This window comes from Dryobates pubescens, chromosome 3 (assembly GCF_014839835.1).
Source record: "Dryobates pubescens isolate bDryPub1 chromosome 3, bDryPub1.pri, whole genome shotgun sequence".
NCBI lineage: Eukaryota > Metazoa > Chordata > Aves > Piciformes > Picidae > Dryobates > Dryobates pubescens.
In genome coordinates this window covers 16,665,275-16,681,776 of record NC_071614.1, presented here as the reverse complement: position 1 = coordinate 16,681,776, position 16,502 = coordinate 16,665,275, and the positions used below count along the sequence as shown (strand labels likewise).

The 16,502-nt window shown below is 53.2% G+C and overlaps 1 protein-coding gene across 1 annotated transcript; it reads right to left on the bottom strand.

Moving 5' to 3' along the window:
* Nucleotides 1–3,321: 3,321 nt before the first annotated feature.
* THBD (thrombomodulin) lies at nucleotides 3,322–5,569 on the bottom strand. Its single transcript, XM_054179698.1, has one exon. The coding sequence runs from the start codon at nucleotides 5,424–5,426 to the stop codon at nucleotides 3,765–3,767; it is 1,662 nt and encodes a 553-aa protein (XP_054035673.1). The 5' UTR covers nucleotides 5,427–5,569; the 3' UTR covers nucleotides 3,322–3,764.
* Between the last annotated feature and the right edge of the window lie 10,933 nt (nucleotides 5,570–16,502).

The window sequence follows — 16,502 nt, the reverse complement described above, 5'->3', positions numbered from 1 at the left end:
GTGGCAGAGTTAATGACATTGGTTGGTTTAATTATTGTGGCAGGAGCCAGGAACCTCCCCCAGGACAGGGCATTGTAAGGGTTGACCAAAATGTATCAGTGTCTATCATGTTAGGAAGAAATTCTTCACAGGAAGAGAGATTGGCCATTGGGATGTGCTGCCCAGGGAGGTGGTGGAGTCACCATCCCTGGAGGTGTTTAAGAAGAGCCTGGATGAGGCACTTGGTGCCATGGTTTAGTTGATGAGATGGTGTTGGGTGATAGGTTGGACTTGATGATCTCTGAGGTCTTTTCCAACCTGGTTAATTCTGTATGCTGACCAGCCAGGGGGCAAGTGCCCCTTCTGAAATAATAAACCCCAGACTTGGCCCAAAATGCTTTGAAGGATGTTGGCAAGTCCAAAGGATGGGCTGCAGGACTTTTCCAGGCCCTCTACATCCAGAGATAGCAGCGTGAAGGGGTAGGATCACACCAGACTCCTACCCCAGCACCTCAGGGTGTTGAGCGAATGGGATGAATTTGACCCCTTTGGGTTCCTCTCATGTTGAAGAAAGGGCGTTTCTGAGATCACAGTCTGAGATTACACAAGCTTGGCAGGTGCCCAAGAGTCCCAAAACTCCCTTGGGGAAAAGGAGGGGAGGAAAGCAGGGAAAAGAAGCCAGTGGAGAAATATCTGAATCTCACCACCAACCCTCCTCAAACTCCCAGGCAAAGAGATTTTAGAACATGGCAAGCCCAAAAGTGTGTTTTCCACAAGAAAATCCAGGAGAGCCCAATCCTTCCTGCTGAAGGCCACAGGTTGACCATCACCTCTTGAAGGCACTTCAACCACCCCCCCATGGAACAAGATGCCCCCAGCTTGGCCACACTGAGGTAGCACTAAGTTAGTCATTTCCAGCTTACATGGGTTTGACTTTGGCCTTTTTGACGTTCTTCTTGTCCTCAATTATTTATAGCTCATTCCTTCTGTTTTAATCACACTGGTGAAAGCCAGCAGGACAAGAAGATTCACAGATTCAGTGACTGCCTTGGGTTGGAAGGGGCCTTCAAAGGTCATCTTGTCCAACCCCCAGCTAGCTCAGACTCCCCAGGGACGCATCAAGGCTGATCTTGAAGGTCTGCGGGGATGGGGACTCAACCACATCCTCAGGCAGCCTGTTCTGATATTTCACCACTCTCATGGTAAAGAACTTCCTCCTGATGTCCAACTTAAATCTCCCCTGCTTCAGTTTCAAACCACTGCCCCTCATCCTATCACTCCAAGCCCTTCTAAACAGGCCCTCCCCAGCCTTCCCGTGGGTGCCCTTCAGATATTGACACGTAGTTGTAAAGTCTGTCTGGAGCCTTCTCTTCTCCAGGCTGAGCAGCCCCAATTTATTTCAGCCTGTCTGTAACAGCAGAGCTGCTCCAGCCCTCTGAGCATCTTCCTGGCATTCCTCTGGACATGTTCTAGCAGGTCCAAGTCCCTGTGTTTTGGGCAGCCAGTAGCTGGATGCAGTACTCCAGGTGAGGTCTCACCAGAGCAGAGCGGCAGAATCCCCTCTGCTGGCCACACTTCTTTTGATGCAGCCCAGGCTGCCATTGGCCTTCTGGGCTGTGAGTGCCCATTGCTGGCTCATGTCCAGCTCCTCACCCACCAGCACCCCCAAGACCTTTTCTGCAGGGCCGCTCTCAATTTTATTCTCCCCCAGCCTGTGCTGGTATCTGGGATTGCCCTGACCTAGGTGCAGGACCTTGCACTTTGCCTTAGTGAACCACACAAGACTCTCCTCAGCCCACCTCTCTCCAGCCTACCCAGGTCCCTCTGGATGACATTCTGTCCTTCACTCCATGCTCCACTCAAGGACCTTCAGCTCCTTTTATCTGCTGTGTCTGAAGGCTTTCATGGAGCTCTGTCTGTGAGATAAGCTGAGGGGAAAGCATTTGCTCATTTCAAGGGAAGGGGAGGAAGAAATAATTCATTAACAGCTTTCAAACCCAGACTGTAAAAGCTTTATTGGTGTCCACACAGGATCCCCACGTGGCTGTGCATTGCTCAGGGTATACTTCCAATAAATAAATAACTATTTACAACTGTGCCAGGCATATAAAGCAGGGGGCTCGAGCCATTTCCATCAGGAAAGCTACAACACAGAGCTTTATTTTGCCTCGCTGCAAGGTAGCTCTATCAGGGAGGGAAAACATAGGAGTCACATGGAAAAGGCAAGGGGCAATGGGGGAAAAGTTACTCCTGGGGGGAAGTTCTGCTGGGACTCCAGAAGAGAATGTAAAAGCACTGAGAACAGTCAGACACCGGAATCATCTCCCAAGGGAAGGGGTGGATTCCCCTCCATTGGACAGGCTCAGCTGGACAGGGTGCTGGGCCAGCTCATTTCAACCCCACCACCACCTAGAAAGTTTGGACCAGAGGATCCTTGGGGTCCCTTCCAACTTGTGATAACGGGGAGGGCACAACCCTCCCTGGGCTTTGCAGCCCCTCTGCAGGGTCCAGCCCTCCTGAAACAACCACCCCAGCCTTGCAAAATGCCCTGCAGGGAAGGCGAGTGCCGCTGGAGGCTGAGATTCCATGGATGTAAAGCTGTCTGCACCCTCTTGCAAGCTTCCTGGCTTCCCCCCCGAGCCTGGGTGCAGAAACAGGACTCCCCCCGAGTCTTACCACTCTGCTCCTCATCTTCTCACCAAACAACAGAGCTGGGAAACACACACCAAAAAAGAAGGTCCTTTTCCCCCCAGATTTCTCCCTCAGTCTGCCACTGGGAAGCAAGCAGAGGGCTGGATCTTGCCCTGCCCCTGCAAAGTTTTGCTATAGACAAAACTGAAGGAAAAAACAGGGGGTGGGGGAAATCCCTGTGGACCAGAGGAGTTGGTCAAACGTGTTTGATAGTAAAAAAAAACCCGAAGATTTTAACCCAGTAAGGGCAGAAAATGACTGAAGAAATCGTGTGAGGGACTCAAGGCTCCCTGGCACCACAAGAAGTCTTTCCTGCCATGGAAATAATGACTCTGGCATTCTCACAATCCCCACTTAACCTCCACCCCCACCCCACCCCACCCAGAAAAACCCTTCCAAAACACAACCAAAAATCAGTGAGAAAGTTGCATTTTAGCCCTGTTGGTCATACTTAGCAGGGTCCCCAATGCTGGCAGTGATTTGAGGTGGAAAATGCTCAGCTTAGAGGCAAAAGATGGGTGTGTGTGTGGGGGGGGAGGATGACAGACAACACAAAAATGGGAGATTTCTGTTGGTGAGGTGGAGAGGGGCAGAGGAGCAAGGCAAGGTGCTGACCATGAGAGCTTTGCTCCTTTTTCCAGCACCCATCAGCTTAAAAAACCCCCCACCCAAACAACTAAATCCAATCCAGATAAAGGCAGGAGCATCCCAGCTCCTCCATACCCCAGGAAAAATCCTCATGCCCAGCCCAGCTTCCCAGGCAAGAGGAGGAGGATTTGGGGCCATGGTCCATGATAAGCTCAGCCACGGTTCCTCTCCTGTAACACACACACACAGGAGGGTTTCCCTGACTGACAGCTTGAGCAAAGGAAAGTGGAAAGCAGCAGAAGCTGAGCACAGCTCCGTGCCTTCCACATTCCCTTCCCCACTCCTCGGTGTTGCAAGAGCCTGCTGGAAGGGAGTGAACATGTTCAGAAGTGGGGGTGAAGACAGCTTTTTCTCCATCATTAAAAAACGGGGAGTGTGTGTGGGGGTAGGGGAGTAAATGTTACCCAGTTCTATCCACCTCCCTCTCTCCCTCCGTCCCGCACTCCCTACAGTTTCTGGCTGGAGGTGGCACACACCGTAGTGACCGGCTGAAGCCCCATCTCCTTTTCGTGGGGGCTGCTGCACTTGTAATCCATGGTGGCAGGGGGCCTGCAGCACTTCTTTGCCAGGTGGTAGCCCAGGGCTAGCAGGGCCAGGGCCGCTGAGAGGGCGCCCACGCAAATGCCCACCAGCACGCCAGGGTGAAGGTACTCTGCCTTCGGTGGGGTCCTGCTGGGGGTGGGCGTCTGGGATGTAGGTCCTGAATCCCCCGAGAATGCTCCCTCCCCGTCCTCCACCGTGATTATGATGCACTTATGCAAGGCAATGAGCTGGTAGCCAGGGTTGCAGTGGCACTCGTAGCCACCAGGGTAGTTGGTGCAGTTGTGGTCACAGTAGTTCATGTCGCACTCATCGAGGTCCACGCAGACCTGCTCCTCGTCAGCGTCAGTGTCCAGCAGGAAGCCGTCGGGGCACTCGCAGGAGTCGGCGTCTTTGTCACACTGGGCTGGGCACTGGCTGCTGTTGCAGTGGAGCCGGCAGTGGATGGACCCCGGGGGGTGAATAGCGTAGCCGGGGTAGCAGCTGCAATGGTACCCCCCGGGCACCTGTTCGCATTGCTGCTCACAGGGAGCCTCGTCGCAGGGGTTGATGGGCTGGCACCGCCCGTCCAGCATCTTGTAGCCGCTGTGGCAGTGGCACTCAAAGCCGCCCTTGGTGTTGACGCAGACCTGTTCGCACAGCCTGGGCAAGATGGCACAGTCGTCGATGTCCTCGCAGCTGTAGCCGTCGGCGGCCAGCCGGTAGCCCGAGTCGCACATGCAGAGGAAGCTGCCGCCAGCCACCACGCAGTGATGCCGGCACTCCGCACCGGCGCAGGGCGAATCGCAGCTGCGCCCGTCGGGGCCCAGCACCTTGCCGTCGGGGCAGGAGCAGCGCGCCCGGCCCCTCTCCTCGTCGCACGTCTCCTCGCAGCCCCCGTTGGCCAGGCGGCAGGGCCAAGCTCCCGGCGTGTCACGGCCCCAGCGCAGCCCCCCGCTCATCCCTTCCTCGTCGCAACGGAGCTCCAGCCCCAGGGCCGGGATGCTGGCAGTGCTGCGGGGCGGCAAAGCCATAAAGTCGCCGCCGCGGGCGCCGAACGGGGTGGTGTAGGTGACGAGCAGCCCTTGGGTGGGAGGCAGGCGAGGGCAGCTGCCGTCGTAGTTGTACTCGCAGAGGAAGCCATCGGCCGGGTCCTCGCACCGCCGCTCTTCCCACAGCAGGTCCCGGGACACGGTGACGCAGCGCTCCGAGCAGCGCCGCCCCGACGGGGCCCAGTTGGTGTAATCGGTGCGGCGGTCGCCCGTCACCCACTTGAAACCTCGAAGGCGTTGAGTGGGCTCGGTGCAAGGCAGGGGCAAACTCAAGCCCAGCCACAACGTCCCGCTCCGGTTCTGCAGCAGCAAGGAGATGGCATCCTCGGCCACGGTGGAACGGACGGTCATCAGATGCCCGCTTCCCCTTTCGCACACCTCGCTGGCCTCCGCGAAGGACTTCTTCGCCCAAAAGATGCCGAAACAGTCGTGTTCCAAACACTGGGCACCCGAGAGGGCGACGGGCTCCAGTGCCCCGCCGAGCCCCAGCCCCAGCCCGGCCAGTAGCAGCGGCAGCGGCAGCGGGAGCCGCCGCATGGCAAGCGGCGAAGGGACCGAGCGGTGCTGCAAATCTCTGGCATCCCGTCTCTCTGTCCCGGGCCCCGATTTATAAACGCTCCGACCCTCCCCGCCGCAGGAAGGAAGCGCATGCGGGGACGGGCCACTGCCGCCGGTGCTGCGCCGAGTGATTGCGGCGGGGCGGGAGGAGTAAATCCCGGGCAAATCCTGCCCTTCCAGCCCGTCCGTCCCCCTCCTTTCCTTCTACCGGCTCCTCCCTGTCGAGTCGGGGGCTGGATTCGGGCGGGATGCGGGGGCAGGGAGCGCCGGAGCGGGGATGCTCCGCCTGGACCCGAGGATGCCCCGCCCGGCCCAGGGGATGCTCGGCTCGGCCCCGAGGGATGCTCCGCCCTGAACGGGAAAGAGGGCAAGGGCCAGGGAGCTGAGAGCTGCCCCGGGACAGCTCTCCTGGCATCTGCGGCAACTCAGAGCCGGGAAAATCGTGTTTTCTCCTTGTGCAAAACGCTTGGAGGTATGGCGAGCTCTTGAAGGGAAACTCGAGAAGGAAATCAGGCAGCCAAACCGTACTAGGTCCCTCATAGCCTGTCACAGAATCATGGAATCAGAGAATAATGTAAGCTGGAAAAGACATTTAAAATCACCAAGTCCAATCATTAACCCATCAATGCCAGGTCAAAACTAAACCATGTCCCCCAGCACCACAGCTACACAGATTTTCAGTTCCTTCAGGGGTGCAGACTCCACCACTGCCCTTGGCAGCCTGTTCAAGAGCTTTCTAGGGGAAAGGAGCTGTTCCTCTTGTCCAGCCTAAACCTCCCCCGGTGCCACTTGAGGCTGTTTGCTCTTGCCCTATTGCTCGTTCCTTGGGAGAAGAGATCGACTCACATCTCGTTTCAAACTCCTTTCAGGGAGCTGTAGAGAGCAAGAAGGTCTTTCCTCAGCCTCCTTTTCTCCAGGCTAAACAATCTGAGTTCCCTCAGCTGCTCCTCAGAATACTTGTGCTCTAGACCCTGCACAGATCAGGGGCTTTCGGGCGGGTGCCTGCCCACACCTTGGCCTCTTCCCACCACTTGCTCTTCTCCAGGGGTGAGACAGGTTCCCAAGAGACGGCAGCACAGGCTGGGTAGTCTACTACTGGCAGCAGGTGGCACGTGTCTAGGCAGCTGCAGTGCTAGGAAGAAGTGCCCACTGCTTGGGCACCTTGGCTACTCAGGACTTGTAGTGCTGGCAGCTCCCAGCGCTCATCTGCGCTGGAATGAAGGTGGAGCTCAGGCTGCCAGCCCTTCAAGACAGGCTTTAAAGAGAATACCTGAGAATTTCAGAGAGGAAAGAAACTCTGGAGTGTCCCCTGGGACTTACTGATTTCTGCCCTGGCAGTGAGGGATCTGGGTGAGCCCTTCCCTGTGCTTGAAGGACATGATGTGAACAGTGCCGAGTGCCCATCCCTGTGTGCCTCAGAATGTGCATCCCAGGGACATGCTCCCAGAGGGTGCAAGGTAAGATCCCTTGCAATTCCCTACAGGGCAGCAAATCTCTCTTTCGTGGCTGCAGTCATTGAAAGGAGGTCATTTGGCTGAACTCAGAAGGTTTACTTCATCCTCTCCCAGCCCTGCTTGGGTTGTGCAGCTCAGGAGAGAGTGTGGAGAAAAGGATGGATGGGGAATAGGGTAAAAATGATCCTTAGGAATAGGAGTAAAAGGATTAGGAACAGGAATAGAGATAGCAATAGAGATATTAATAGGAAAATGAATGGAAATAGGAGGAATAAGAGTAAAAGGATTGGGAATGGGAATAGGAATGGGAGTAAAAGGAATAGGAATAGGAGTGAAAGGAATAGGAATAGGAGTAAAAGGATTAGGAATGGGAATAGGAATAGGAGTGAAAGGAATAGGAATAGGAGTAAAAGGATTAGGAATGGGAATAGGAATAGGAGTGAAAGGAATAGGAATAGGAGTAAAAGAATTAGGAATGGGAATAGGAATGGGAATAGGAATAGAAATAGGAATAGGAGTAAAATGATTAGGAATGGGAATAGGAATAGGAATAATAACCTCCACACCAGATGAGTTGTGCTGTTGGGTAGCTGATGGGAATGGGAGCAGGGGAGCTCCTGCTTTTTGCCAGAAGCCTTCTCCCCTTCCTGGCTTCAGCCTCTTTCACCCCTTTATCATCTGAGAAGGGGAAGGTTATGGAGCTGCCATTTTTCTGCTCAGACTGCAGAATGGAGAGTGTCAGATGGAGAGCTTTCAGGAGAAAAGCAGCAAAATAAGGGGCAGGAAAATAATGGGGGGAAAGGTCAGGGCAAACAAGGGGAAAAGAAATGACAGAGTCTAAATCACAGAACCACAGAGTGTTAGGGGCTGGAAGGGACCTCAAGAGATCATCCAGTCCACCCCCCCCTGCCAGAGAAAAGACACAGACACAGACACAATCTATTATAGATATATTTTAAAGTCATTATAAAAGCAGACACAAAGTTCTTTGTCAAGGCTGCCTGATGAGAAATATTTTTCATATTTCCAGGAAAATAACAAAGAAAAACCCAACAAAAAAACAACCAGCTTGGAACTCCCCATACAGTGATCCCTGAGCTCATCCTGCTGATGTCCTTGTCCAGTTGACAGCAGTTTTGCAGGGCTGGGGAAGATAACCGGGGCAGGAGCAAGGAGATGAATCATGTTCTGACAGCTCTCTCTAATGCCGATGATCCTTTCCCTCAGCTGCCTCCAAGCATGAGAGGCGTTGGCTGGTGTGGCCCTGCTGGGGCTGAGTCACAGCCCCAGCAATGCCCTTCCTGCTGACATCCTCTTTTTGCCTTTAGAAAGAGCTGATTAATCAACACAAAGCCTTTTGCGAGGCATCCCGGCCGCCCCGCTGGGATAGCAGGGCAGGGACCTATTGCTGGGGCCTGACTCAGATATCTGCCATGGCCTCATCACCTTTCAGCTGGAGGAATGCTGAGGGTGGGTGTTTCAAACAGCTCTTTTGACCTAGGATTGTGGGGCATGTGTCATGGACTGGCTTGGTTGAGAGGGGATTTAATAAATGCTTATAAACAGCTGAGGGCTGGGGCTCAGGAGGTGGGGGGGACAGGCTCTGCTCAGTTGCACCCCTGGGATAGGACAAGGGGCAATGGATATAAACTACAGCCCAAGTGGTTCCACCTCAACATGAGGAGGAACTTCTTCACTGTGAGAGTCACAGAGCCCTGGAGCAGGCTCCCCAGGGAGGTTGTGGAGTCTCCTTCTCTGGAGGCTTTCAAGGCCCATCTGGATGCATTCCTGTGTGACCCATGCTGGATTCTATGGTCTTGCTCTGGCAGGAGGTTCCACCTCAAGAGGAGGAAAAGCTCCCTTTACAGTAAGGGTGCTGGAGCCCTAGAACAGGCTGCCCAGGGAGGTTGTGGAGTCTCTTTCTCTGGAGGCTTTCAAGACCTGTCTGGATGCCTTCCTGTGTGACCTGCCCTAGCTGCTCCTGATCTGGCAGGGGGGTTGGACTTGATGGTCTCCAGAGGTGTCTTCCAACCCCTAACATCCTGTGATCTGTGATCCTGTTTGTTGGATTTGGAAAGTGAGGGTCCTAATGTCAGAACATCATCAACTGGATGCAATTTAATATATATATATATATATATATATTAAGATAAGGTGGTGGAACAGCTTGCTCTGGAGATCATCCTAGAATCATAGAATCAATAAGGTTGGAAAAGACCTCAGAGATCATCAAGTCTAACCTGTCACCCAACCCCTCATGACTAACTAAGCCATGGCTTCAAGTGCCATGTCCAATCCCCTCTTGAACACCTCCAGGGACAAGGACTCCACCACCTCCCTGGGCAGCCCATTCCAATGGCAAATTACTCTTTCTTTGAAGAACTTTCTCTTCACCTTGAGCCTAAACTTCCCCTGGCACACCTTGAGACTGTGTCTTCTTGTTCTGGTGCCAGTTGCCTGGGAGAAGAGACCAAGAAGTATGAGGAAGAAGAGAATCATAGACTTATAGAATAGTAGGGCTTGGAAGGAACCTCTGAAGGTCATCCAGTCCAACTTCCCTGCCAAATCAGGATCACTTAGGGCAGGTCACACAGGAACACATACAGAAGGTCTTGAATGTCTCCAGAGAAAGAGACTCCACAACCTCTCTGGGCAGCCTGCTCCAGGGCTCCAGCACCCTTAGGGTAAAGGAAGTTTTTCCTCCAGTTGAGGTGGAACTTTTGTGTTCCAGTTTGTACCCCTTTCACCTTGTCCTATCACAGGACATCACTAAAAAGAGCCTGGCACCTTCTTCTTAACACCCATCCTTCAGATATTTATAACCATTAATAAGATCTCCTCTCAGTCTTCTCCTGTCCAGACTAAACAGCCCCAGGGCTCTCAGCCTTTCCTCATAAGAAGGCTCTCAGGAGTAGTCAGCATGGATTGAGCAAGGGGAAATCATGCTTGCTCAATCTGAAAGCCTTCTAGGATGGTAGGACCAGCTGCAGTGGCATTTGCCTCAACTTCAAGAAGGCTTTGGCCACTGTCTCCCATAACATCCTCCTAGAGAAGCATAGGTCAGGAGAGTGGACAGTGAGGTGGCTGAAGGACAGAGCTCAGAGTGTTTTGATCAGTGGTGCAGAGGCAAGTTGCCCTGCCATCTCCATGGTCTGTTGCAGCCACCATTTGTAGTCCTGCTGCAGAAGATGCAAGCTCAGAGCTGTGGTGGGGCTGAGCCAGGTCCTGATGTTTTGGTTGTGATTTTTTTCCCCTCCCCTTTGGCTCACAGTTTGATGCTGATTCTTGGACTGCAACCAGGGAGAGCAGCCTGGTGCCCTTTCCCACAGGGATTAAAGCCGCTGGCTGGGGGGGGGGAGTGGGGGGGTTTGGGATATCTGACATGCCAAGTGTGTGACTTCTCCTCCTTCCAACCCCCATTCACCTGTGACCTGCCTTTCCACTCTGCCCTGTGCCCCTGATCCCAGCCCTCAGAGCTGAATGAATTGCTCTGCTCTGTGATCTGATGGTCGATGGCTTGTGTGCAGCCCAGCTTACAGGGGACAGTGAGGTCTCTGTCAAGACCCTCAGCGTGGAAAACATTGCAAGCTTTGCTTGTTTAGGGACATTAGACACTTAGCCTTTTCCAGGACCAATCTGTTGAGCCATGCAACATCTCTAAATGTACTTGACCAGCAGCCTGAGGCACCTGAGGCTGCTTTTTCCCTTTTCATGGGTCAGGGAAGGTTTAGGTTGGACCTAAGGGTGATTAAGGGACTGCAGCACTGCCTGGGGGTGAGAGGCTGAGGGACCTGGGGCTTTTTAGTCTGGAAAAGAGAAGACTGAGAGGGGATTTAATCAATGTTTATAAACAGCTGAGGGCTGGGGGTCAGGAGGGAGGGAACAGGCTCTGCTCACTTGATCCTGTGACAGGACAGGGAGCAATGGATGGAAGCTGCAGCACAAGAGGTTCCACCTCAACAAAAGGGGGAACTTCTTCACTGTGAGGCTCACAGAGCACTGGAGCAGGCTGCCCAAGGAGGTTGTGGAGTCTTCCTCTCTGGAGACTTTCAAGCCCCCTCTGGGTGTGGTTCCTCTGTGACCTGTGCTAGATTGTATGGTCCTGCTCTGGCAGGGAAGTTGGATTTGATAACCCCTTTTGGTCCCTTCCAACCCCTGACATCCTGGGAGCCTGTGACCTTCACCTTTGTTGGGTTTTCATTCCTTTTCAGTTAAAAGACTCTCATGATAAAGAAGATTTCATTCCTCCCTCTGAATATCTGATGCCCCTCTCTGGGTATCCATCAGCGTTCCAGGATGCTGCACTGGAATCCTGGATTTGTTGAAAGGAGAAGAGAGGGGAAATGAGGGATGGCAGCTGCCTGCAGTGTCTGTAACTGGTGCTCATGTACCAGCTCTTGCTCAGGGAAGGGGCTCTGGAAACCAAAGTGGTGTGGGCATCCAGTGTGGCATTAACCTCCATGACAGAATCCAGCCTTTGTGCCCAGAACCTGTGGAGCAGGGTGTAAAAGACCTGAAGGAGGGTTTGACTTAGAAGATCTTTCAAGGTCCCTTCCAAGCCCTAACACTCTGTGACTCTGTCACATTAGGGAAAATTTCTTTTCCCAAAGGGTTGCCCAGCCCTGGAACAGGCTGCCCAGGGCACTGCTGGAGTCACCATTCCTGGAAGGGTTGTAAAGCCTTGTAGATGTGGTGCTGAGGGACATGGGTTAGTGGTGATTTGGCAGTGCTGGGTTAGTGGTTGGACTCTATGATCTTCTAAGGGTCTATCCCAACCTTAACCATCTGGGGCTTAACAATGTGGGGAGTTGGGACTGTTCAGTCTGGAGAAGAGAAGGCTCTGAGACCTCATTGTGGCCTTCCAGTATCTGAAGGGGGCTACAAGAAGGCTGGGGAGGGACTTCTGAGGGTGTCAAGGAGTGATAGGAGTGGGGGGAAGGGGGAAAAATTAAAAAGGGTAGATTGAGATTGGATGTTAGGAAGAAGTTGTTCCTCATGAGGGTGGAGGTTGTAGCCAGGTGGGGGTTGGTCTCTTCTCCCAGGCAACCAGCACCAGAACAAGAGGACACAGTCTCAAGCTATGCCAGGGGAAGTTTAGAATGGAGGTGAGGAGAAAGTTCTTCCCAGAGAGAGCAGTTAGCCATTGGAATGTGCTGCCCAGGGAGGTGGTGGAGTCCCCGTGCTTGCAGGTGTTCAAGAGGGGATTGGATGTGGCACTTGGTGCCATGGTTTAGTCATGAGGTCTGTGGTGACAGGTTGGACTCGATGATCTCTGAGGTCTTTTCCAACTTTATTTATTCTATTACTCTATGGTGAGAGCCTGGCACAGGTTGCCCAGGGAGGTGGTGCAAGCCTCATCCCTGGAGGTGTTTGCAGCCAGGCTGGATGTGGCTGTGAGCAGCCTGCTGTAGTGTGAGGTGTCCCTGGCCATGGCAGGGGGGTTGGAACTGGCTGCTCCTTGAGGTCCCTTCCAGCCCTGACAATTCTATGAGTCAATGATTCCATGATCTCCTCTCTGCTGCAGGGTGGCTCCTTCCCTCTGTCACATTGTCATCAGAACTACTCCAATCTGCTTGGCAAGATCTGAGCTTGGCTGAGTAGCCTTGAAAGGCCTTGGGAGAGCCAAATGCCAAGAAATGGTGAGAACACCAACAAAAATAGTAAAGAGGAGGAAATGAGCAGCCAGGGAAAGCATTTGTGTTCCCAGCGCCTGCCTCTTGGTGGGACCTGAAGGAAGGAATGTGGCATTTTGTAGATGATATTTTAACATTACTCAGCACCTTTCCCCTCTGAATTCTTCTGGTGGAGGCTGTTTCCTTGCAGCAGCTTTCCCAGAAACAGGCTAAAATCATATCCTGAGGGCTGACTGAGCTACCACCATGCTCTGGGTTATCAGGTTAGCCCCGGGGGAATTCCATCCAATGGGAGCAACCTCAGCAGCCCACAATAATTAGGATTAGAGGCAACAGTAGGCTGGAAGTCTCTCAACATGCTCTGGCCAGGACATTGAGACACTTGAACGTGTTCAGAGAAGGACAACAAAGCTGGGGGAGGAATCTGGAGCACAGCCCTGGGAGGAGAGGCTGAGGGAGCTGGGGTTGCTTAGCCTGCAGAAAAGGAGGCTCAGAGGAGACCTTCTGGCTCTCTCCAACTCCCTGAAGGGAGGTTGCAGCCAGGTGGGGGTTGGTGTCCTCTCCCAGGCAAGCAGCACCAGAACAAGAGGACACAGTCTCAAGCTGTGCCAGAGGAAGGTTAGTGTGGAGGTGAGGAGAAAGTTCTTCCCAGCAAGAGAGATTGGCCATTGGGATGTGCTGCCCAGGGAGGTGGTGGAGTCCCCATCCCTGGAGGTGTTCCAAAAGGGATTGGATGTGGCACTTGGAGCCATGGTTTAGTAGTCATGAGGTGTTGGGTGCTAGGTTGGACTGGATGATCTCTGAGGTCTTTTCCAACCTGATTGATTCTATGATTCTGTGATTCCATGATCATTCCACCCCTGACAGCTCCTTGGCAGGGAAATCCCTGCTCCTTGCACAGACTCTGCTGACTTATCCCCATGGGAGCTTCCCAGGTCAGGTGGAACCACTCTGGGAGTGCTCTTCCTAGTTTGATACGTGGAGACATCCAACATCCATCACAAGATGTAGCATCCTGGGGACCTTTTAGATCTTCCTGGGGTTAACCACAATTTAAGGCTTTAAACATCACCAAAAACAGCCATCTCAGACATGGGTGCCACAAGTGAGCTTTGTTGTTCCTGAGGGCTCCCCCCAGTCTTTCTCACTCCTTCCCTTTCCAGGATGGCCTTTCTTTGGTGCTGCAAGTTGTGGAGGCAGCTTCTGGACCCAGGACCATGCTTGTGGTCTTAGTGCCTCTCTTGCAGGCTCCTGGCCTTGCTTGTGAGCTTAAAAGGTTGTCTGCATGTTTAGGACCCTGATCACAGGCTTAAGGACCTTTCTCAGAGGCTTAGGACCCTGTCTGTGGGTTTAGGATGTTGGTTGCAGGTTTAGGATCCTGCTCATGGGCTTGGCACCCTGCTTGTGGGCTTGGCACCCTTGCTTCTAGGTTTAAGGTCTTGCTCATGGGCTTAGGACCTTGCTCACAGACTTAGGAACTTGCGCACAGCCCTTAGAGCTTGCTCACAACCCTAGGACCTTGCTCACAACCCTTGGACCTTGTGCACAGCCCTAGGACCTTGTACATGAGCTTAGGACCCTGCTGCTGGGCTTGAGACCCTGTTGGTGGCCTTAGGACCTTGTGCATGGACTTAGGATCTTGCTTGTGGGGTCAGAATCTTGCTTGTTGTCTTTTGTGTGGGCTTGGGATGCTGCTTGCACACTCAGGACATTTAGGCACTGCTTATGGGCTCAGAGTTCAGCCAAGATCATCCCAGTGCCTCCACCCCATTGTCTTGGTAGACATGGAGGGAATGGCCCTCACTCAGGACCTATGAAGGGATGAGACCACCCTGACTTTGCTCCATGTGGACATTGAGTAGCTGGAGCATGTCCAGAGAAGGTCAACCAAGCTGGGGAAGGGGCTGGAGACCAGGGCTGGGGAGGAGTGGCTGAAGGAACTGGGGGTGTTCAGTCTGGAGAAGAGGAAGCTGAGGGGAGAGACCTCATTGCTCTCTACAGCTCCCTGAAAGGCGCTTGGAGTGAGGTGGGGATTGGTCTCTTCTCCCTAGGAGCAGAGGAATGGCCTGAAGTTGTGCCACAGAGGGGTTGTGCCACAGAGGGGTTGTGCCACAGAGGGGTTGTGCCACAGAGGGGTTAGGGTTGGAGACAAGGAAAAAATTCTTTACTCCAAGAGCAGTCAGGGACTGGAAGAGGCTGCCCAGGGAGGTGCCCTGGAGGTGTTCAAGAAACCTGTGGACACAGCACTTTGGGATGTGATTTAATGGCCCTGGTGGTGTTAGGTCAATGGTTGGACTTGATCTTAGAGGTCTTTCCCAGCCCAAACCATTGTGTGGGGGATGGGCACTGACAGCTGGCTTATTGCTGCTGTCCAGCTCTGTGGGGAATGCGAGGGTTCCCTCCACCAAATCAACAGATTCATCACAAACCACCAAAGGCAATGTTCTGCTTAGGTTTTATTGGTGTCTCATCAGAGAAGCAACATCCACTTGGGAGAAGCTTGTTCTTGTGGCTGAAGAGGAGTGCAAGGCTGTGGAGCCGTGCCGCCGCGGTGCAGGTGGTGAAGTGAAACTCAGCCCTGAAGTGCCACCCCCACAAAGGATGGGGCATGGCTGAACTCTGGGCCACAAAAGGTAACTCTTGCTTCATTGGAAACCAGCTGATATGGGCAAAGCATCCCAGACACGTTGGCATCTCAGACACATTGGCTCACTCGTGCTGCACTGAGGACAGCAGGATAGGTCTTGCTTACTGTGGCACCTCGCTTGGTAGGGAAGGAATGGGGGAGCAGAGGTAGTTGGCCTGGCCACCACAATAAAACCCCTCCCTGGGCCAGGGTGAACAACTTATCCCTGCTGACTGTCCTGAACTATCTGGTCCCATTCTTACTTGCTTCAGCCCACGAGATTCACCATCTGATAACGAGGACACAGATCAAAGCAGGCTGCTAGTTTCATGGCAGGAAGAATCATAGAATGGCTTAGGTTGGAAGGGACCTTAGAGATCTTCAACTCCCCTGCCATGGGCAGGGACACCTCACCTAGACTTGGTTGCTTAAGATCTCCTCATCCAACCTGACTTTGAACATCTCCAGTGAGAGCACATCCACAACCTCCCTGGGCAGCCTGTTCCAGAATCTCACCACCCTCATGCTGAAGAACTTCTTCCTAAGTTCCAACCTAAGCCTGCTCTCTCTCAGCTTCATACCATTCCCCCTTGTCCTGTTGCTAGACACCCTCAGGAAAAGTCCCTCTCCAGCTTTCCTGTAGGTTCCCTCCAGGTATTGGAAGGCTGCTCTCAGGTCCTTTTTGGAGTCTTCTCCAGGCTGAACACCCCCAGCTCCCTCAGCCTATCCTCACAGCAGAGGTGGGAGATGATGAGGCCTTGAGCAGCCTGGCTAGTGGAAGATGTCCCATGGCAGGGGTGCTGGACTAGATGATCTTTAAGGTCCCTTCCAACCCAACCCATTCTATGAATCTATGATCCAGGTGTAGTTGCACCAGGGTGAAGGATACTGCATCAGGAAACATTTCAATGGAGAGAACCTGAACTAAAGGTAAACACATATTGGTGTCTTCCCTGGGCTGGACTGGCTGCCAGAATCCATTGGGAATACCATACACACACCAGAGTACACAAAGGCCCTAACAGAAATCGGGGTCAGAGGTTTTACTGAGGATGCCATCCAGGGGGACCTGGACAGGCTTGAGAAGTGGCCATGTGTGAAGCTCATGAGGTTCAAGAAGGACAAGTGTAATGGTCTGCTCCTGGGTTGGGGTAATTGCTGCAGCCCCCAGGAGTCCCAGGGCTATTTACAGAATTAACCAGGTTGGAAAAGATCTTTGAGATCATTAAGTCCAACCTATCACCCAACACCATCTCAGCAACTAAACCATGGCACCAAGTGCCTCATCCAGGCTCTTCCTAAACACCTCCAGTGATGGTGACTCCATCACCTCCCTGGGCAG